At 54.9% G+C, this 22,060-nt stretch overlaps 1 protein-coding gene across 7 annotated transcripts in view; it reads left to right on the top strand.

The window, feature by feature from the left end:
- Window positions 1-22,060, top strand: part of LOC120392089 (zinc finger protein 385C-like) — a 186,582-nt gene that overhangs the window by 160,618 nt on the left and 3,904 nt on the right. For 6 of the 7 annotated variants that reach the window (XM_039516477.1, XM_039516478.1, XM_039516475.1 and 3 more), the window contains 5 exons: window positions 1,358-1,468; window positions 11,328-11,475; window positions 13,571-13,909; window positions 19,110-19,297; window positions 20,184-20,297. In XM_039516477.1, coding sequence (XP_039372411.1) covers window positions 1,358-1,468; window positions 11,328-11,475; window positions 13,571-13,909; window positions 19,110-19,297; window positions 20,184-20,297 — 900 coding nt within the window. The remainder of the gene's footprint in view (window positions 1-1,357; window positions 1,469-11,327; window positions 11,476-13,570; window positions 13,910-19,109; window positions 19,298-20,183; window positions 20,298-22,060) is intronic. The other variant, XM_039516476.1, reaches the window with a different exon arrangement.

The following is a 22,060-nucleotide window of genomic DNA, read 5'->3' as shown; positions in this document are numbered from 1 at the left end:
GTTTTTATCGCCTCCGGGTCCGAACGCTGAGACCCTATTTCAGTGACTGAGGTTCCAGCCAAGTCACCTGGCAACGCACCTGTTTCATTGGCTGCTGAGCAGAGCAGCTGGGGACCCCAGATGAAAACCGATAATTTGCCATCCACGGCATTGACATCTGTGGTGAACGGAGAAGGGTTCAGAGAGGAAGGAGAATCTCTGAGAGCTTCCTGGATCTATCCCTGGACAGTTACCCTGGGGACTAGGTGCCAGGGCTCCTGGGTTCTAGTCCTGGCACTGCCACTAACTTGCTATGTGTCCGTGAGGAAAACTCACTCTTGGTGTTTCTGTAAGCGGGGGGTAATGATTCCCAGCTCTCAGGGGGCGTGGGACTAACGGGCATTGAGATCTGTGGGTGAAATCATGACAAAGAGGAATTATTTCTCCCTGGTACTGGGGAAGGGGTGGAGTTACCCAACAGCCAGGAGAAAGCAGGAAGGCTCCGGAGGCTGGGGGAGAGGAGATATTGTCACCCCTCTGCTGAGCAAGTGCAGGTCATGGGGCCCTGCGGGTTGGTTTGCAATGGAGAGACACCAGCGATGCAAAGTCTGCACATTTTCTTAGTGTAACTGGCTTTAGTTACACCATGTGCCTTAGTCCTTCAGCAGAGGTGGTCACAAACAGCATGCAGGCACAGCCGCGCGCTCTGAAAGCTCGGGCCAACACCAGGGCCCGGATCCCCGACAGCAAGAATTGGCTCTAGTTGGAGAGACTGAGGCAGGGCCCAGAGTCCCCTGCTGCTTGCTGCAGCTCCTTGCAAAGAACGAATGGGCACCGTAAAACAAACAACGAGGCAGCATTTCTTCAAAGACCGTCCGCGCTGGCAGGCGAAGGAAAAGATCTCGCAAGGCTTGTAACAGCGCCCTCTTGGGGCTCCTGCTGTAACAATATGATAAGAGGTGGGAACATTCGCACCTCCCCGTGTGTTGGACATGGGGGGATGGGGACAAGTCTGGATTCTGCCCGGTCAGTACCTGGAGGACAGCACGTGCCAGACCTCCCCCTGAAGGGGAGCTGAAATGCTCTTTTACCTGCCGAGGCCTGAGTCGAAAGGTCCTTGTTTTCCCTGCTAGAGCGCAGGGGACCTAAGCTAAATCCGAGACAGGAGCTGCATGTTCTAGGTGCTGGCAGGTTCCGTCAGCAGTAGCCGAGGAAGGAAAGGATCCCCAGGACTTTAGCTGGGCAGGGATTCTGCATGTCCCTGTTGCAGCACTGCAGCGTGTGCTGCTCCCGAGCCGAGACTGGGGCGCTTTGCTGGTCTGTGTTCAAAGCACAGTATTAAGCACCGAGTAACCACGTGCCCTCCCTCCCCTTCCAGATGGATCCCGTGCAGAAGGCCGTGATCAGTCACACCTTCGGCGTCCCCTCCCCGCTCAAGAAGAAGCAGTTCATCTCCTGCAACATCTGCCACCTCCGATTCAACTCCGCGGTAAGCTGTGTCTGGAGGGGGTGGGGCGGGCAGTGCCGAGGGAGAGGGGGCTTAGCAGCCAGATGGTCCATCTTGTGCTAGAGACAAGGAAGGAACAGGCTCCTTCCCATAAGCGGACAGTGGGCCAGATCCTGCATTGCCAGCGGCTTCCGTGGGGTACAGCCGAGGAGGGGGCTGTCCGGAGCCATTGCTGTCCCAGCCCAGGAGCTCTGGCTGCTAGAGAATGCAGCAGCTGGCTATGGCTAAGCACCAACACCAGCTGGGCCCCTTTGCACTCACCCTGCCTGCCCCGAGGTGCCCACTGCGCTGGGGGCTGCAGGGAGGGTGATTTAGTGGGCGGGTCACTGGACTAGGACTCTGGGGACCTTGCTGCAGTTCTTGGCCCTGCCACAGAATCCCCGTGTGACCTTGGGCAAGTCTCCTCCTCTACCTTGTGCCTCAGTTCCCCGTCCATGAAATGGGGATAATACACCCTGATCTCCCAGGGAGTGCTGGGGGGACAAAACCCATTAGTGATGGTGAGTGCTCGCCTGAGGTACGATGATGAGGGTCAGCTAAGTATCTAGATAGGTGGGAGCCGGCTCTGCTGCCTCTGTACCTGCAGGGGCTATTTCCAGTCCGGCCTTGCAGAAGGTTTCTGCTTCCTTTGCACCGTTGAGAGTAGGTCATCCAGAAAGAAAGCAGAAGTGGGGGGTGGAAGGGGGTTCTCAGGACATAGGGAAGCCCCAGGGGATTTCTCTTGTCTCTCTTGCCAGCAAGTTAAAGAAGTCTGGGCTGGATGAATGGACGGTAAGGTGGATAGAAAACTGGCTAGATGGTCGGGCTCAACGGGTAGTGATCAATGGCTCCATGTCTAGTTGGCAGCCGGTATCAAGTGGAGTGCCCCAAGGGTCGGTGCTGGGGCCGGTTTTGTTCAATATCTTCATTAACGATCTGGAGGATGGTGTGGACTGCACCCTTAGCAAGTTTGCAGATGACACTAAACTGGGAGGAGTGGTTGATACCCTGGAGGGTAGGGATAGGATACAGAGGGACCTAGACAAATTAGAGGATTGGGCCAAAAGAAATATGATGAGGTTCAACAAGGACAAGTGCAGAGTCCTGCACTTAGGACGGAAGAATCCCATGCACTGCTGCAGACTAGGGACCGAATGGCTGGGCAGCAGTTCTGCAGAAAAGGACCTAGGGGTTACGGTGGACGAAAAGCTGAATATGAGTCAACAGTGTGCCCTTGTTGCCAAGAAGGCTAATGGCATTTTGGGCTGTATAAGTAGGGGCATTTCCAGCAGATCGAGGGATGTGATCATTCCCCTCTATTCGGCATTGGTGAGGCCTCATCTGGATACTGTGTCCAGTTTTGGGCCCCACACTACAAGAAGGATGTGGATAAATTGGGAAGAGTCCAGCAGAGAGCAACAAAAATGATTAGGGGGCTGGAGCACATGACTTATGAGGAGAGGCTGAGGGAACTGGGATTGTTTAGCCTGCAGAAGAGAAAAATGAGGGGGGATTTGATAGCTGCTTTCAACTACCTGAAAGGGGGTTCCAAGGAGGATGGATCTAGACTGTTCTCAGTGGTAGAAGATGACAGAACAAGGAGTCATGGTCTCAAGTTGCAGAGGGGGAGGTTTAGGTTGGACATTAGGAAAAACTTTTTCACTAGTAGGGTGGTGAAGCACTGGAATGGGTTACCTGGGGAGGTGGTGGAATCTCCTTCCTTAGAGGTTTTTAAGGTCAGGCTTGACAAAGCCCTGGCTGGGATGATTTAGTTGGGTTTGGTCCTGCTTTGAGCAGGGGGCTGGACTAGATACCTCCTCAGGTCCCTTCCAACCCTGAGATTCTGTGATTCAAAGGGAGTTGGAATAAAGAAATGCCCTGATGCCTGGGCCTGTCCCAGCACGGCTAAGGCCTCGTCTATACTGGAAAAGTGCCGCAGAAGCCCAGTCGTGCTTAGGTCAGCAGCTGGCCTTTGTGGGTGGGTTTCACACACCGAGGAACAGCAAACGGAGGCGTTCTTGGCATGCACCGGTTTCATGACATCGATTTAAAAACTGATCTAGTGACATTGGTGCAAAGCCCGGCCTAACGTACCTACATATAAACCGTTTCCCCAGCGTTCTGACACAAGCCAAATCACCACAGAGTTAAACAGATGGACGTGCGTCTGCATTCGATGTTTGCATTGATTTGACTAGTTGAGTTTTAAATCGATTTCCTCAAACCGGTTCCAGTTTGGTAGCAGAGACAAAGCCCAGCAGAGTTCCCTAAACCCCATGCACAATTACAAACCGGGGGCCGGATCCTGGCCATGTGAAGGCGCTTGCAGGGGAGTCGCACCCATTTATAGCTTGGGTAAATTTGCCCAGTAGCATGGAAACAGGCCTGGGTTAAGTCCCCTGCACCGCAAGGGAGATAGGCCCATTAGACGGGTTCACCCATCCCCTCCAGGGGTTCCTCCCAAAATAGGGTTGGTCATCATCACCTTGTCTCTTTGCGTCATGCCCCCCTTTCCACCCTGGGAAGGGCAGGTTTGGCGGCGGGTGTCTCATCACAGCCAGCCCCCTTCTGCGGGAAAGCCCTGCAGTGTTCGATGGCTTCCCTAGCTTTAATGGGAGGAAGTGTTGCCTAGTGGTTTGAGCAGAGGACTGCGCCATGGGAGACCTGAGTTCTATTCCCAGCTCTGACACAGGCCTGCTGGGTGACCTTGGGCAAGTCACTGCATCCCGTTGTGCCTCCATTTCCTCATCTGTAAAATGGTGGCAATGATGCTGCCGTCCTTCACAGAGCTTGGAGATTTACTGGTGAAAGAAGCTAATTATTTATTATTATGGAAGGGCAGCAAATTGTAAAGCCAGCTGCTTTCTCTTTCCGCCGCACCCTCTCTGTTGCACGGTGCCGTCAGAGGGCTCATTTCCACAGCCGCGTTCCAAGGCACGGCCGCGGCTTGGGCATACCCCGCGCACGTGGTGCTGCAGATGGATTTACCCCTCTCTGCTGCCCTCCACCCTGGTTATTTCACCCCTCTCTTCCGCTCCACAGGACCGGTGCAGCTCCATGAGGCAGGCTGGCAGCTGCACCCTCCCTCTCTGTACAGTGGAGCTGCCACGTCTGTTCCTTTGTCTTTCCGCTGCTCTTCGTTTCGCTCAGGTCCGCTCCGGCTGCCTCACTCCTTGGCTTGCACGCTTAAGCTGCTTTATCAGCCCGTGCAGTTCGTCTGTGTTCCTCAGGAGCTGAATGTAATCTTTGCTGCCTCGGCGCTGCAGAGCTCTGATGTGCTGGATGGGTTGCTTGGGGTTTTTTTTAGCCTTTCCTTCCAAATCAATCAAACATCTTGTCGAGGGGAGGAAGGTCACGTTCATTCGTCCCCAGCAGTAATGAATTGTACCCGGCCAATCCCTTGGGTGGAGGAGCTGATTAGAAGTTTAAAAGGAAATTCTCAGTCAAATCAGAGGCGGCAGAAGTTGGGTGGATCCCCAGCAGATAGAGGTGAGGTTCCCCGGTCTGGAACACGTGGGAGGCCAGACTAGATCCGGCCTTACTGTCAATGACCAGCTCAGATCTGCTCTGCAGCCTTCTGTGAAGAGCTGACTGACCAGCCGACCTCTCAGTCGAATCTCTTTGCTCTGGCTCAGGGTTGTAATGCTCGTTGTGCGCAGAGGGTGAAATCCCAGTGTGTCATTCTGGGCCCCGGATGGGCTCCATGCTCCTCATCGTGGTCTCCAGGGTGTTGATAGGAGCCTGGCACAGAGGACAAGGGACAGAATATGGCCCTGAGGGAGTAATTAACCTGGCAGGAATCATGGCATTGTCCCATTCAGACCGTGTTGCCAACCCTGGTGGATTTATGGGGAATCTTGCAATATGTGGTGTGTTAGCTCCTGGAATCAGAGGATTATGGGAAAATCTCAGCTTGGAACTGGGACCCCAGGCTGTGCAAAATCCAGAAGGCAAAGAACCAGCACCTGGTGTTTATCGTCTTTTCGAATCTCATGATCTTTAGCCCAATCTCATGATTTTTGGGCGCTTGGCACTGGGCGTCGTTCACCAAGGGCACCGTGGTGGCTGTAGGCCACTGCTGTGCTGCCATTCGTTTCTCCTGCTTCCCCATCCTCCTTTTCCCAGTTTCTCCCTCTTCCCTGTCTCTACATGTCTGCTCTGTTCTTCCTTCTGCATTTCCCTTCCTTCAGCCGCTCCTCCTGTGGGCTTTTCCCCTGCTCCGTGTTGGCTGAAATGATCAGCTGCAGGCTCTCAGTGAAAACTGCTCAGCAGGTCACCTCTCTCCAGCACCCAGACACCCAGCTCCCAATGGGATCCAAATGGCAAATAAATCCGTTTTACTCTGTGTAAAGCTTATACAGGGTAAACTCATCAATCGTCTGCGCTCTGTAACACTGAGAGAGAGAGATGCACAGCTGTTCCCTCCCCCAGGTATTAGTCACTTACTCCGCGTTTACTAATAAACAAAAGTGATTTATTAAGTATAAAAAGGAGGATTTAAGTGGTTCCAAGTAATAACAGACAGAACAAAATAAGTTACCAAGCAAAATAAAGCAAAAACACGCAAGTCTAAGCCTAATACGTTAAGAAACTGAATACAGGTAAATCTCACCCTCAGAGATGGTCTAATAAGCTTCTTTCACAGACTAGACTCCTTCCTAGTCTGGGCCCGATCCTGTCCCCGGTAGAGTCCTTGTTAGTTCCAGCAGACGTCTCGGGGGTCAGCAGGGACTTTCTCATGACTGGAAGCCCCTTTGTCCCGCTTCTCCCCCTTTTCTATCTTTGGCACAAGGCGGGAACCCTCTGTCCCTCTGGTTCCCCACTTCTCCTAAATGGAAAAGCACCAGGTTTCAGATGGATTCCAGTGTCAGGTGACATGGGAGACCCCAGCCTCCGTTCTTCCAGGGCTGGCCCACACAGACACAGGAAGGGTTGCAAGTAAACGGAGCCATTTACAGGTCATGGATTCTGAAGCCCCCTTCATGGCTTCCACTTAATAGGTTGCATCAGTAACACAAGTTTATATGTTATTCTCCTAACTCCAGACATAGAAATAAAACATGCAAACAATTAGGATGATCACACTCAATATATTATAAGCTTTGTAATGATACCTTACAAGAGACCTTTTGCATGAAGCATATTCCAGTTACATCATATTCACACTCATAAGCCTATTTCCATAAAACACATGGAGTGCAACGTCACAATGGGAACTGGAGTCATACTGGTTTAACTCCCCATGTGGACACTCTTAGTCCGGTGTAAGGGCCTTTGTCTGGCTTAGTTTACGTGTCTTGGGAAGGGGTTTGAGCTAAACTGAGAAAAAGACACAGTTGTTCTGGGATAAGAGTATCCCCCGTGGGGAGTGAAAGCGGGGTAGCTGCAGCAGTGTAACTGTCCCCTTCCCCTGTAGACCAGCCCTTCAAAGCCAGGCTAATCTCCTAAATTCTGCAAACCAAAGCTCTGTTTATTTTAAAAAGCATCTGTCAGACTCTAACTGCAGCCTGTGTGCTCGAAAGCCAAGCGTCCCCTCTCCCGACCCATACCTGTGTCTCCTCCCCCCCTGCAATATTTAGATCTCGCGCATGACAAGCACCCGCCCAAACAGATATTGATTTGCTGGTTGCAAAGGCAGGGAGACGCCATAGTAATCTCCCTGCCGGTGTGGCTGGAGAACTGAGCCTCGAGCCAGCACCCGAGGTGGGTTAATGAGCAGCCGCATGGCTCCTGCGCCTTCAGAGCCTCGTTATACTCTGCTTCTGCTAGCCGAGGCTCAGTAATCATGCTAGTGTGCTCGCTGCTTCCCTTCTCCAAACGGAGGAATAGGGCAGGAGTTTCCTGGCTTTATTGAAAGCCACGATGTGCCCGTGCTGAGCCCAGCGTTTGGGCAGGGCCTTGTGGTGCCGGGGGACAAGGTGATTGGTGGAGGGCAGGGGAAGCCCAGCGGCTCCCAAAACGAATGGCAGACTTTCTGTCTCAGCACTCATCCCCACAGGCTGAGGGAGCCTGACGGATCACCCCCCGGTGCCCTGTTCGCTAGAGCAGCCTCCCTGCTGTAAAGGCCACGAGTCTGACCCCCGGCTCTCACTGCGTGGTGCCTCTCTCCACGGTTAGTCCCACAGTCAGCGAGAGGGAGGGCAGCAGCACAGACCCCAACAGGATTTAGGGAGCATGAAACGCAACACACCAGAGCTACTGTGACAAAGGGAGATTGCTAAGAAAAGGCCCGTCCTTCGACGCCTCCGTGCCCTTTGCTGCAGATGGTCCCCGGGCAGAGAACGAGGCCAGTTGGGAGCTTTCCTGGTGCATTTTCTGAGGAGGAGTTTGATGCACTCAGCTCAGCGATCCGCCGCGATGTGGATAGTCCCTGGGAGCCTGCACCGCTCCGCCTCTTCCAGAGGAGCAATGCAGCCCCCGTCCGCAAACGCTGCAGGAGGCTGGCTCAGAGCAGAGTCCCAGTTCGACTTGTCTGCGTCCTCAGACGGCTTCATCACCGAGTAACTGGGAACATGCTGCCGTGTAAGTCGCAGGGCAGGTTCCAGTGGCTAATGCAGGATCAGCCTGTTAGCCCCAAATGCACTCGAACAACAAGTGCTCGTGCTCCATCTCGCTCGTACACACTCACGCCCAGTGTCTTTCTGTCTCACTATCCCAAATGCTCACGCGCATCTCATGTGTGCGCACGCTTCTTGTCTCTCCAGCACTGTTTCTTTCACACACGGGCTATCTGTCGCTCACACGTGTATCTCCTGCCCTTCCCGCCCCGTCTCGCCAAGGCCACGCCTGGAGTAAAGGCACCTAGCCGTTTACACTGCAGCTGGTTCGATTTCTGCGTAGGATGGCAAAGTGCTGGGCGCCCGTTAAACTCCAACTCAGCCTGACCAAATTCCGTTACCTGATGGAGCTACTGAGCCTCTGCTCCCTGGTGTCAGCCTGGTGGGTTTTCATCCACGGATCCTGCCATCGATTCTGAATTCTGACACCCTCATTTCTCTCTCCCTAAAGAGGGGGGGTGGAGGGTCTGGGTCTTCCTAGCAAGCTCTGGCCGCCTACATTGGCCCCCAGAATTGCCATGCAAATGAATCTGCCCTGCTCAGTTACAGTGTCTTCATTCATTTTGGAGTTAGTTTCCGTAAATTGCTGAATTGTGGTGGCTTTTGGTGACAATGCTGCCTTGTCCCCAACTGCTAAGGACACAAATGTTTGGGGCTATTATCTTTTGTGTACGTTTTTATCAGTGCCGTGCAGGCATGCGCCCACCGCTGTGCACTTCATTATTCAATGTTCACCGGGAGAAAGGAGACGGTGAATGGAAATTGCATGTTAGAGGCCTGTTGGTTACAATGGGAGATGTGTCCTACCCGCGAATGTTTTTTTCCGAACAGCAGGCAATTTATTGTGTGTTTCTGAAGTCAGACATTTTGCCTGAAAGCTTCTTTTGAAAGTGACTTGGCGCATTTAATCAGCAAAGGGTCCTTATCTCAGCCTTGCAATGCGGCAATGTTGAAGCAAAATGATACCTCGGCTTGGATCGATTTGTATGCAAAGCAGTTCAGTGAAAGGCTGAAACCAAAGCTTTGCAACACGCTCCCCTCCAAATCTCACCTTGCTGGAGGTCTCTGGCCCTGGGGAGGCCAGATGATTTCAGGGCACCGTGTTCTTCTGGCAGCAGATGCTGGTCGGCGCCCGAAGATGTAACAGATCCTCCTTCTCCACGTGTAGTCAGTCACCCCATGTCCATCCCAGGCAGCCGGCTCTGCCCTTGGCTCCATTTGGGTTGGACTGGGCAGGGCTGAGGGGGCTGGTGTTACTTAGTCACTGATGTCTCTCATGGTAGCACCTGAAGACTCCTGCCCCAAAGAGCTCAGGGTCGAAATCGACCAGCCAGACAAAAGGGTGGTTGGGAGGGGAAACAGCAACGCAGCGAGGGGAAGAGTCACAGAGCCCAGTGCCCTGCCCCAGACCACGCTGTGTGTGTCCCGTCCTCTCTGCCGCTCCGTGTCACAGAGCTCCATAGGAAATCCTGCCCCTGCCCCCCCCCCCCCCGTGCCTCCAGGGACTCGCTTTGGGTTTCAGGTTTATGCCACGGGCTCATCCAGAAGCCCAGAGCTCCATGGGGGTCCCTTGAAATCCACTTGCCTCAGGCCGCCAGCCCCCAGACAGGCTATCCCGGGAACCTGGCCTGAGTGGGAGGAGTGGAGCGGAGATCTTTACGGCCAGCACTGGATCCAGCTGAGGGTTCGTGGACTCTCCCTGAGCACAGGGGGCAGAGGGAACCCGCCCAGGTGGGGACTGGGCTGGGCTCATCTGAGCGGGTTAGGTCTCCCGAGGGACTGGCCGGAGCCCGAGGTTTGGAGAGATGCTCGCACCGCCCCAGCAGACAGGTCCCTGCCTCCTGAGCCCCCACGCGAGCAGGCACTCGGTCTGTGTAGCATCTGCACAGTGAGAGGTGACTTGATCAGTGTGTCAGGAGCTTCCGCCAGGTACTGCAGAGCTCCTGCGTCTAGCCGAGACAGGCAGACAGGACCCCAGGCTGGCAGCTGGAGCCAGACAAATTCCAGTTAGGAATAAGGCCGCGGTTTGTAACCGGGCGGGTGACTGACCACTGGAACAAGCTCCCCAGGGCAGTGGTGGGTTCCCCGTCTCCTGGCGTCTGCAGACCCAGACTGGCGCCTCTCTGGACGATGCTTTAGCCAGACACAAGTTACTGGGCTCAGTGCAGGGGGAAGCGGGTGACATGTAACGGCCTGTGATGTGCAGGAGGCCAAAGCAGCTGATTGCAGTGGTCCCGTCTGGCCTTCGGCTCTGTGTAGCTACGCACATGAGGCAGGGGACTGGAGAAAGATTTTACTCAAATCTGGAGAGAGACCCTGGCCAGGCCGGAGGAGGGACCCGGATGTGTTTGCCGCCTCCACCTCTGCTGGCTCCAGTTAAATCCGATACCACCTGGGAGGTGAGACTTTGTCTCAGCCACCCCCCAGTGTGGCCTTTTCCTTCCCTACTTCAATTCTACTCGTTCCTTCCTCTCCCTTTCCCTTCTGTCTTGGGAGCGTCCGGCTTAGCCAGCCAACACTGCTGCAAACCTGTGACCAGAGAGAAGCAGCTAAATGCAGGGCCTTACCCAGCCTGCTGCGGTACGAGCTTGCCAGGGCTCGTCGTGGCTGATCAGACTGGGCGCTGGGCCTGGCTTTCTCCACAAGTGAGACTGCACCAGAGACCGAAGCTGCATGTTTTCTCGTTGCTGTTCGTTTCTCTCCCCTTTCCCGTGCGTTTCGTCTTCGCCACCAAGGAAACAGGATCCGTCTTCAACAGCAGCAGCCAAAAGAGCTCAGCCCAGCTCCGCTGACCTCCTCCCTTCCCCCCACAGGACAGCTGGTGCCATCTGTACCGCCCGAAAGACGCTCTCCAGCTTTCTTCTTCTTCTTCTTTCTGTATCTTTCATTCAAGGGTACGAGGGTTGTGAATGGGGGGTTCACCCAGGGGCGCAGCGTCCATGGCTCTAAATACAAAACTCTGAATCTTGTTCAAAACGGTTCCGTGTTGGACAGTTTCAGGTTCACCTTTGACACTTTGGGCACCTTTATTCCATCTAAGTTAATACAGCAGGAGGGGACTGGGAGGCAGGACTCCTGGGTTCTCCTCCTGACCCCCGATCTGTAGATGGGGGTCCCCTACCTCACAGAGATAAAAGGGCTCTAATTAGAAGTTTGCGAAGCACGTTAGGCCCCTGAGCTGCAGAAGAACAAGGGATCCTTGGTCTCAGAATGGCCTTTGCTTTCCTGCATCCCCCTCCTCCCCAGCTGTGCCGCTGCAGCATTGCATGTGCTCTGACTTGACCTCTCCCTCTTCCTGCCCCTAGAACCAGGCCGAGGCGCATTACAAAGGCCACAAACATGCCCGGAGACTCAAAGCCATAGAAGCTGTGAAGAACAAACAGAAAACGGCAGCGGCCCCCAGCCGGGACTTCCCGGCCACCCTGGACGTGAGCGGGGATCCCCACAGCACAGGTATGGCCGTAGCCACTCCCTGGCCCCGGAAACGGGGAAGGGGGCTGCACCCCCGGCTCTCAGCCGTCAGCTTGTAGCAAACGGTTGCTCTGCGGGAGCAGGAGGTGGCAGACTCCGTGCCGTCCCCTGGGATGAACAGCGGCATGATACTCTTCACAGAGCTGGATCAGGAGCTGCGCTGCTCTCCAGATACCAATGAATGTCATGCTGGCATGGGTCAGAAACGACATCTGCCTGGCAACTGACAGCGCCACGAGCGAGCGGGAGGCCAGCGGGGTTGGGAACAGGCTGCAGGGCTCCTCATTGCTCGGTGACTGGTTTGCCCGGGTCATTAGCTGTGTGGGGAGCTGGGACGGCAGTCGGCCCCTGGTCCAGTTATTTCCGGTGGCCTCCTGTCTGGGCAGCCATTGATTGTTAGCAGCTAATCAGGCTAAAGAGAGTCATGATTAGTAATGCAATAAACTCCAGGTCGTAAATGCCCCCCCTGCAGGGATGGCCAGAGCAAGAGGCGCTTTCCCTCCTGGTGTCGATCGCTTTCCTGTCCTTCAGTTGGAGCAGTAGAAACAGCCCTGCTGGGCTCCGTGTGCTGCGGCTCCCCGGTGCCTACACGGTAGCAGCCAGCTGAGGATCAGGCCCCAGTGTGCTGGGTGCAGTACAGATGTGAAGGAAGACAGTGCGTGCCCCAGAGTCTGAGCGGGGAGAAGATGCAGCGGGAGGGGTGGAGGGTGGGAACGGGGAAGGTGACGGGAGCACAAGGCAGCGGTTAACGAGAACTAATCGTCAAGCAGTGGCTTGGACCCCGGTGATGTGGGTTCACTTCCTGGCTCCTGTGTGATGCCGGGTGAGTCTCTGGGCTGAGGCCCTGTCTGTAAACGCTGCTGCCTTTGTCGCTATGGCGGTTTAGGCCCCGATTCCACAAAGAATCCCCACTCAGTGAAGCACTTAAATCCCGTTGGCGTTGACGGTGTCCTGAGTCGGGGGGGCCGGGACTGTAAACTCTTCATGGCGCAGCGGGTCTGAACTGCACTTAGCACAGTGCGGCCCGGTCTCGGCTGGGGCCTCCCCGTGCTACTGGCAGACAAATAACAAGAGGGAAGGTTCGAGGAGCACACGTTTGCCTCTGCAATTAGCTGTTCCCCAGCTAATCACCAGGCGAGAAACCCTGGCCCCGTTGGACCGGCTCAGGGAAGGGACCATCGTTTTGTCCTGTGTCTGTACAGCACCCAGCACAGTGGGGTCCTGCTCCGTGAGCAGAGCGTCCGTGCAGATACGAAGCAATGATTGAACTTCGTGACGTGCAAATGTTCGTTCCCAGGGCTCCTGCGCAGCCAGAGAGGGCAGCCGCTTGCCGTGTGCAGTGTTGGGGCTTTGTTGGTCCCAGGACAGCGGCGAGACGAGCTGGGGAGGTCAGAGCTTCTGTTGGGGGGCAGAGACACAGGGAGCTGCAGAAGAGCTCTGTGTAAACGCAAAAGCTTCTCTCTCATCAGCAGAAGTTGGTCCAAGAAAAGCTCTGAGCTCCCTCACCGTGTCTCTCTAACAGTCACTTGGCAGGCAGGCAGGCAGGCGGCCTTTCTTCACGGCAGCTTCCACCTGCACCCAGGAGAAGTTAATTGTGATCTCCGCAAGGCACCGATTTCACTCACTTGCCGAGAAGCCGGCGAGGCCCCGTTGTACCTTTCTGTTGCAGCACAAAGCAAAGGGACGGGCCCCCTCCCTCCCTTCGTCCCCTTTGATCCAATTCCAAGGGGGGTTTTGAAGCAGCGAGAGCTGCTGCTGCTGCTTGAACTCAGCACGCCAGATAACAGCTAAGTTGTCCCACTAGGGCTCTTCCGTCCGTGTTGGAGGGAAGAGGCCGAGAGAACAAGTGTCTCTCCCTGGAGCCACGGAGGGATTGGAGCTAATCGTGGCTTTTATGCTGCGGCCGGTTCTGATGAGCCGCAGATGAAAAGCGCTAATGGGAAAGGCCCCTGGGTAAATCAGGATCCGCGAGGCAGGACTGGTGGTGGGGCGGGGGCATTGCAAGGCCGCGTCGCTCTGTGGAAGCCGGGAAAGCTGTTCAGGAAAGAAGAACTTTCCCTTCTGTCTCTTTTGCCAGTTCAAGCCAACGGCCTCCTGGGGCTGAAGGAGCCGGACGCTGAGTGTAGCAGCCTCGTGCTGACGCCCAGCTCGGAGGAGTCCTCGGCCGAGCTGTCCGGCAGCGTCCCAGCCCTGGTCTCCCCGCCTGTTTCGGAGCTGTCAGAGGGCCCTTCGGATGCTGCCAGCGTGGCCTCTTTGCCAGCGCTGGGAGCTGAGACGCCAGCCACTGAATCGGGCAGCAGCATCGGCTCCACCCCTGACAGAGACAAGGACGGGAAGAAAAGCAAGCAGCACCTCTACTGCCCCACCTGCAAAGTGACGGTGAACTCGGCATCCCAGCTGGAGGCTCATAACACGGGTAAGGGACTCAGCCGCTGGCCATGCCCTGGCCTGGCCTCCCATGTACCCCGTGCGAGTGAGCAGCCCTGGGGGGGGAAGGGAGGGCCCTGTGGCCTTACTTTCCCATAGCTGGGGGGCAGCAGGGTCGATAGAATTAAGCACAGGGCTCCTGGGTTCTATTCCCAGCTGCATGAGGAAGTACAGTCCAGTGGTTAGACCAGGGGAGACTGGGAATCAGAACTCCTGGGTTTAATGATTAGAACAAGGGGGGCTGGAGCCAGGACTCCTGGGTTCTGTGCCTGCTCTGGGAGGGGAATGTGGTCTGGTGATTGGACCAGGGGGTTCTGAGAACCAGCACTCCTAGATTCTGCACTTGATTCTGCCACCGACAGGCAGTGTGACCTCAAGCAAGTCATTTACCTCTGTGACTCAACTGTAAACTGTACAAACAGAGCCATGCAAACCTTGCCGGGGAATTGTGAGGGGCAATTAACGTTGCTTTAATTAGAAGGGGTAAATTCAGGTGCTTTTCAGCTAGTGGTGTTGGTATCTCTAGCTCATGCCTGCAGGGGTGGATTTGAGCAAGGTCGAACTCTCTCCTGTTGTTCACGTCACTTAATTAGAGACATTTTCAGATATGTTTAATCAAGTGATTGGAGGGTACTTGATACTCCAGAGTCGTTTTCCTTTACGCTAAGTTTCCGAAGTGACTTGGGCTCCGAAGTGTCTAAGCCACTTTCGAAAATAGAACTTTGGCTCCTAAGTCTAGGACGGGCTTTTGAAAATCCCCCCCGATTTCCCCCCCCCCCCCAAACCAGACACTTGCTCACATTTTTGGTGTTGCAAATTATGCACATCAGAATAAACGACTCCTGGGGAGGATTGTACATTCTGGGGGGCAGGGACAAGCCTTTTGTTTGGTGTCTGTCCCGCCCCCAGTGCAGTGCAGTGCAGTGCGGGCCCATGCCTGGGCTCCGAGGGCTGCAGTGGTACAAATAACAATCAGACATTGCCTGTGGAAGAGGCATGACTCCAACATTAGCAAAAGCTTCTTGTGCTTCAATTTAGGACCAATTATCACCCACCTGGGGCACAGGTCGGGGGCTGTGAGCAGTAATTAGTTAACGCCTGTAAAGCAATTTGAATGTGAAAAAGAAGCCGGTATAATTTTCCTTTCTCCTCTAGCATGTAGGAGGCTGAGAGCTGTGGATAGACACACACAGCATTACGCACGCAGCTTTCCAGTTGGCATATGAAAAATTAGCCTCTTTCTGAATGCAGAAGAGTGGCAACAGACCTAGCTGTGCTGTTAGTTCAGGGTCTGCCATCGGTGACCCTGTCTAAGCTCTAGAATTACTTGGGGGTGAAAAATAAAGCGGAATAAGATCAGATTTATTTGGGTAGCGAGTGAGTTTTGGTTTGGTCCTTCAAAGCCGCACTCACCCGCAGCAATGGTGACACCTGGTGGCTTTCGAAACCTCTGCAGCTCCATGCACCTCTGAAATTTTTCTTCATGTGATGCTTAGAAACAACCACCCTGAAAGGGAAATAGAAAAAACAAAGAACTGCACCCGGGTTTAAAAGAGAGGGGCCCCAAATTCAGTGAAAGCTGGCAATTAAATCGCCCAGCCCAACGAACCCCCTGCAACTCGGCCGGGCTGTTCCCGAGGCAGACTGGGCCCTGGCAGCGCTCAGCAGCAGGAAGGTCGGCTAAGGACAGTGGCTCACGCTTAGCTGCAGACACGTCCTTTTGCTTTTGTCAGCTCGGGATACAAATGTAGGAGCTGATTTGAGGAAAAAGAACCAACAAAGAAACAAAATGTTCAGTGCTTTTTTTTACTGCTGCAGCCCAGAAGCTGGGCACAGAGTCAGTGGAGTCTCAGGTTCCTAGTTGAAAGCTTAACCATAAAAAAGGGTGGGGAGTTGCTTTGCTGTCTATTTCGTTTCAGTTGTTTGGGGTGGGGTCTGTTGTACACCCACCAGAATGGTTTTCTGAAAGGGTTCGCACTCCCTGAGGTGCCCCCCACTCCAGCTAGAATCATAGATTATTAGGGTTGGAAGGGACCTCAGGAGATCATCTAGTCCAACCCCCTGCTCAAAGCAGGACCAATCCCCAGACAGATTTTTGCCCCAGATCCCTAAATGGCCCCCTCAAGGATTGAACTCACAACCCTGGGTTTAGCAGGCCACTGCTCAAACCACTGAGCTATACATGAAAGGGTTAGTGCTGTTATACAAGGCACCGATGAGACCTCATCTGAAATACGCCTCTACCTTCTGCCCTTAAAGTCTGTGAGTCTATAAGCTGTGCCTTGTGTTGCACAGACACTGATGGAGATCAGGGCCCCATCGTGCAGCACATGGCAGAGACCCTGACTGAGATCAGCAGCCCCATTCTGCTGGGCACTGCACAGACAGAGCGGGACAGTCCTTGCCCCAAAGAGATCACAATCCAAGTAGACAATGGGGAGGAGGAAAACAGAGAGGGGCTGTGACTTCCCCCAGGTCACCAAGCAGGTCAGGGACAGAGTCAGGAACAGACCCCGTTAACGCCAGAGCCACATCACCCGCAGCTTGGAAAGGTCCCCAGATCCCACTGTATTAGGCTGATGGCTGAACATGGTCTGTACAGGGGTTTGGGAAGGGGAAACTAGACGCTAGGATTCCTGGGTCTCTTCCCAGCTCTGCGTGGGGTGTGCAGAGTGCTTAGAGAAAGCAGGACTCCTGGGCTCTATCCCCGATTCTGCCACTGACCTACTCTGTGACCTTGGGCATTGCTCATCCACCAGGGTACTGACAGCCACTTCCGTGTACCTCCCTAGACCACAGTTAATGCTACACATTCAGTGATGCGCCCCAGGAAATGCTTGAACGAGCCAGAGCTCTTTGCGGGGGGACGTTCTCTGGCAACGAGCTGGACTGAGCGGAACGTTTAACGCCTCCGAGACTTCGGAAACCACGTAGGGAAGGTCTTGAGAGCGAGCCAGCGAGCCCTTCGGTCGAGTCAGTTTTTGCAGCTTTAGCAATAAATAAAATGCCCCGGTCGAGGGTTTCTACGCTGCCTCTCTGGAACTATAGAAATGTAGGGGAAGGGGGAAAAGCAGCCGGGTGAGACGTGGAATGTGCAGGATCTGCTGAGAAGTCATTCTGGAAGACAAATCACTGCCTGCAGAGAGGCAGGTGGCCCAGTGGTGAGGGTATTGGATAGGGTTGTTCCCGGCTCTGACCTTGGACAAGGCCTGCTCTGTGCCTCAGTTTCCCCACCCATAAATGGGGTAATGTTACTGCCCTTTTTGGTAAAGCGCTTTGAGCTCTGGGGAGGAAGGGCTAGGTGGCGGGGTTGATGCTCCTGAGCATGGACTGCCTGCGGCCCAGGCATGTTCTGGGGCCAGACTGCTTTCTGCATGCGCAGGCCTCGGCTCCTTGAAGCCAGGTCCCACTTGCTCAGTAGGTGGCAGCGGTACCGGGTCAGCCAGAAGGGCCGTTTTCTCACAGAGAGAGGGGTTGCCTGCCCCGGCCGTGCTGCCGCTGGGAGTCACGGGCGCAGCCTGGGCCGAGCCGGTCGGGGCCGATGGAGCTAGCCTGAGCTGGGAATCGCTCTGTGTAGATCTTACGTTCCTCTGGGAGCATGGCTGAGCTCGGCTCACTGCCCCCATGGGCTCTGATTTTCTAGTTCCGCCAGCTCCTGGCAGATCTCCTGCTGTTTTATGTAAAACCTGCAGCATGCAGTGTCCGAAGGCCAGTGCAGCTTTCTCCAAGGCAAGTCACTTCCTCCCAGCCCACATGCAGCGTGAGGGAGAGCTCAGACCGCAGGCTGGCGGATGTCACGCAGAGGACACTCAGCAGAGACCCAGTCTCTTTGGGGCCCGGAATCATCCCCTTCGAAGCCAGCCCCGTTTTCTCGTATTACACGTGCCCAAGATCAAAGCAGGCTCAGCGTTTCTGTCCGGAACCTGAGCCCCAGGAGGATGCGAGGGCTTTGGCTAACGGCTCAGAGCTTGGGCCCGGGCAGGAATGCTGAGCTGGCCAGCGCTGTGACAGCCTGGGGGAGTGAGAGATCCCCGAAATGACCTCTGCTCAGAGCACATGCTGGGCACCAGGGGGCAGAGAGATGCCCTTGTGCAGGGAGGAGAGCCCAAGAGACTCCTAGATCGTCGTCAGCGCCAGATCTTCCACCAGTTCCAGTTCAGACTCTTATGCTGTCCGGGGTTATAAACTGGCCCTCGAGGTTTTACTCCGAGCTTAGCTGTGGAAGGTCACATGGGAGGTTCAGAGCTAGGTCCGATTCTGGTTTTGGCTGCTGTTTACTAGCTCGCTCTGAAGCTCTCCTCATGGGTGATGTCTAATGGGTGGATTTCTCGTTAAGGGGAAAACGTCCGAGCTCTGAGAACAGGGATTGTTTGTGCTTTCCCTGGCGGCTGCCAGCTAAGTGGTGGGAGACACTGGGCTCAGAGGAAACCCGACTCCTATCCTGGCTCAGACACCGACCCATTGTGTGACCTTGCACAAGCCCCTTCCCTGCTCTGTGCCTCAGTTTCCCCTCCCAGCCCGTGCCTGCCGTGATTATTTAGACTCAACTCTTCAAGCCAAGGGCCGTGTCTCACGATGTGTATTGGGGCCCCAGTGGTGTCCGGGGCCGGTACCTGCTGCTAGAACGCAAGTCGTATTGACAGACACTGCCAGCTGCCTGCCGGAAAGTGACTAGAAGCAGGAAACTGAATCTGAACAATGAGCAGAACAGAAATAACAGCTCCCAAATGGGTGGAAACCTCCTGCGATTGGTGAAATTAACCATAGGGGATGGCGCTAATGTAACGCCAGAGCGCGAGTCCTACCGGAACGCCCCGGGAGGCCGTTCTGGGGGAGCCAGAACAGTGGAGTACGGCACAGCCGGTAGTTGTAACACCCTGGCAGACAGTCTGCCGTCACCCTCTAGAATCGGGTCCATAGAAGAGAACAGCCTGCCACTCCTGCCGGCGAGGGGAGCGTGTCCTTTAGCTCAGGTAGCAGCAGGTCTGTGCGCCCCAGTCCGTTCAGGGTGGGGAAAGTCGTGACATGAGTAACACCACAAACAGCAATGTTTTCAAATGCCGTCTTGTGCCTCCTCCAGAGCAACGGACGCTCACCCCCGAGCTTGCGTTTTTCAGCGGTGTCTTAACTCGAACGCAGGCCACGTGGTCCCCTTGCTGAGGGTCTGTCGTTTTCCCTCTGCTGTCCAGGGGCCAAGCACAAGTCTATGCTGGAGGGTCAGACCACCCCCATGCGGCGGGGCCGGGGCAAGGTCGTCCCCAGGGCGGGGCACAAGTCCAAAAGAATTGGCAACAAGGGCAGCATCAACATCCAGAACAAGGCGTTCCATTGCCAAGTGTGTGAGATCTACGTCAACTCGGAGACCCAGCTCAAGCAGGTGATGCCTCCAGCTCTCCCACTGTGCGGGGGGGCTTCCTCCTCGGCGGGCAGGGGCACGGGGCAGTCTCAGCACCCAAGCACGTCAGGTTTTCATGTATGCCAGGGGGTGGGGAGGATCCTGCCCCACAGCCCCCCGAAGCATCCTTGGGGGGTCGCTTGGCAGGATGATCCATGCAATCCCAGATCCCCGCCCCCCCCGCAGATGGCACCTTGCAAAGCGCAGCTCTGTGGTGCAGTGCTGGGGTTACGAATCCCTTTGCCTGGGCCCCATTGCTTCTCCCCTCCAGGCAGAGCCAGCTGACCTGGCGTGGAGGGGCGGGATGGCTGGGGATTAGCAGCTGGATAGGTGCCTGGATCAGACAATGGACTGAAATGGATGCCTGGCACAGCTCCAGATAAGTCAATTTATGTCTATTCAGTAGCACCTTGTTTGGGAAAAAGCTGCAGGCTGAGTAAAGCAGGGCCCAAGGTACTGAGAAAAGTCATCCTGGGAGCAGGGTTCTTCTGCGTAACAGGGACGCCCCATGCTAACAGCCTCTTTGCCTCTAGTGCCTGGACCATGCACAGAGCTTTCCAGTATTTGCATGTATATTTGCTACTGGCTGCAAGCTAACGGACTTGGTTGTGTAGCTCAACCAGTAGCGACTGCTGCTCTTCGCTCCAGAGATCTTGAGTTCAGTTCCTGCTGATGAGCAAACAAGGACCATCATTGTATAAACATGCAAATCCTAGAGACTGAAGCAAAGGCTGCATTTCGTAATTACCGAGAGCGAGCTGAGTTCCCAGGCAGAGAGCATGGCTTTGCGGGGTCACTTCGCACGCAGTGGGTTTGTTTACTGTCAACATGTTACACCTGCGTGTGACTCTGCGTTTTCCATCTGCAGCACGTGAGCAGCAGGAGACACAAAGACAGGCTTGCTGGGAAGCCACCCAAGCCAAAATACAGCCCATACAACAAGCTCCAGAAGAACGCTGTCCTCGCAGTGAGTATTCTAAAGGTATCTGTCTCCCAGAAGCCCTCCAGCCACGGTGCCTGTCTGAAATGTTGCTCACGCTGTTTGTCAGCTCATGGGATTTTGTCGTGAGGCCCACAATATGAGGTGGTTTCTGTTTTCAAAGCCCCAGCTCCAGGAGTCCTGTGATTATGTCAGAATCTCAGCTTTCATTGAACAAAACAGTGAGTTTCTAACCCTCATGACTGTGGAGGGAAGCTTGGAAGGGAGACCCTTACCGTGTCTGTCACTGCAAAGGAAAGAAGAAGAACTCAGTGGTTTTTATTTTTAAAAGAGGATGATTTTTACCTGAATCAGGGGGGCTGACTCATGATTTTTAATGCTTGGGGTTGGCAGTGTTTTTGTTCAGCTCATGCCAAGTTCCAGGGTTCATGCGTAGAGACGCGAGTCTGCTCTGCAGCGCAGCAGCGGCTAGTCCTGTCCCAACGACATAGCGGTAACAATCGGCAATGCTGGGCCTCGTTTTCTGCTCCCTGTCCCAGGAGGGGAAATGGAGCTGACCTGATCCTGAGGCAGGTCAGGGGAGGGTTTCAGCTCAGGGCTCCCCATGATCATTTCCCGCTGTGGGACTTGAACAGAGGCCGCCTTGGGATTTTCTGCGTGGGGCTTCTTGTGGCTGGGAATGTGCTGGCGTTTGCTCCGTGGAAAGGTTGCATGGGTCTGAGCCTGGTGGGGCTGCTTTGATGGTCATTTCTCAGGTAGGTTCAGCCCCAGGCTCCCTGGGCTCATTGGTGCTGTGCTCTGATGCCGTATACACAAAAGGGTTCCGCTAACACGGCCCAGACTTACTAATATTTTTGTACAGAGCCATTCTTGAGTCCCCCCCCGCCCCGCCCCAGCTGATTAGCTGCTTTAAGACCAGTCCTGGCCTGTCTGCCCTGGGAGCTGCCACCACATCAGTGCTTGACCAATGGCTTTAGAAGGGTTGCTTTGGTGGGCAGACGGGGCCTGAGTGAGGAGAGGAGCCATTCCAAGTGCACGCCGACCCCCGGCTGGAAACAGAGACTGGGACACTTGAACTCTGGCGCACCAGGTGTCACTGAGGTCCTGGAAGAATTCTCAGCATCTTCCTAGGGTGCCAAGCGTGCTACGTAGTTTCTTTGTTTCCCGGATCAGCGGTATCCTGCCTGTGCAGGGAGAGGGGATGAAAATGCTTTCGGAGGTATCCTGCGGCCAGATGTCGAGTCCTTCCAAGGACAAACCTGATACTGGCGGCTCCTTGACCCGATGGATTCCCAGCTCAGTGTTAAAGGAAATAGCTACCTAGACTGATAGGGCTTTAAGGCCAGAGGGAACAATTAGGCTTGTGTAATAGTCTGACCTCCTGTATAGCCCAGGCCGACATCCCCACGCAAGGATCCTTGCCGTGAACTGCAAAGGGAAGCTAGAGTAGATCTGTGAGAAAGGCCTCTGGCTAGCAACTGTCAACCTCCCTGCCCGTGGGCAAGCGTCGTGGCTCTCTGCACTGTGTAGGAAATGTAGGATGGAGGCTCAGGTTGAGTCCCCAGTGTCACCACTGTGGATGGATTCTGGGTTGGGGTTAGTGGTCTCCATTCATCTGGCCCAAAGACCAAGTCCAGGATCCATTGAAAGCCAGAAGATTCAAACCTGAGACCTGGTAATATGCCCCCTCCGACCTACAATGAGTGACTGGCCTGTGGAACTCATGTCCACAGGATCTCATTGAGGTCAGGAGCCTATCTGGATTCCTCTGAAGCTGCAGGTTCTGGACTAGAAGGGTCCTTGGT

Source organism: Mauremys reevesii, linkage group 27 (assembly GCF_016161935.1).
Source record: "Mauremys reevesii isolate NIE-2019 linkage group 27, ASM1616193v1, whole genome shotgun sequence".
Taxonomy (NCBI): domain Eukaryota; kingdom Metazoa; phylum Chordata; order Testudines; family Geoemydidae; genus Mauremys; species Mauremys reevesii.
This window is presented reverse-complemented; position numbering and strand designations above follow the sequence as displayed.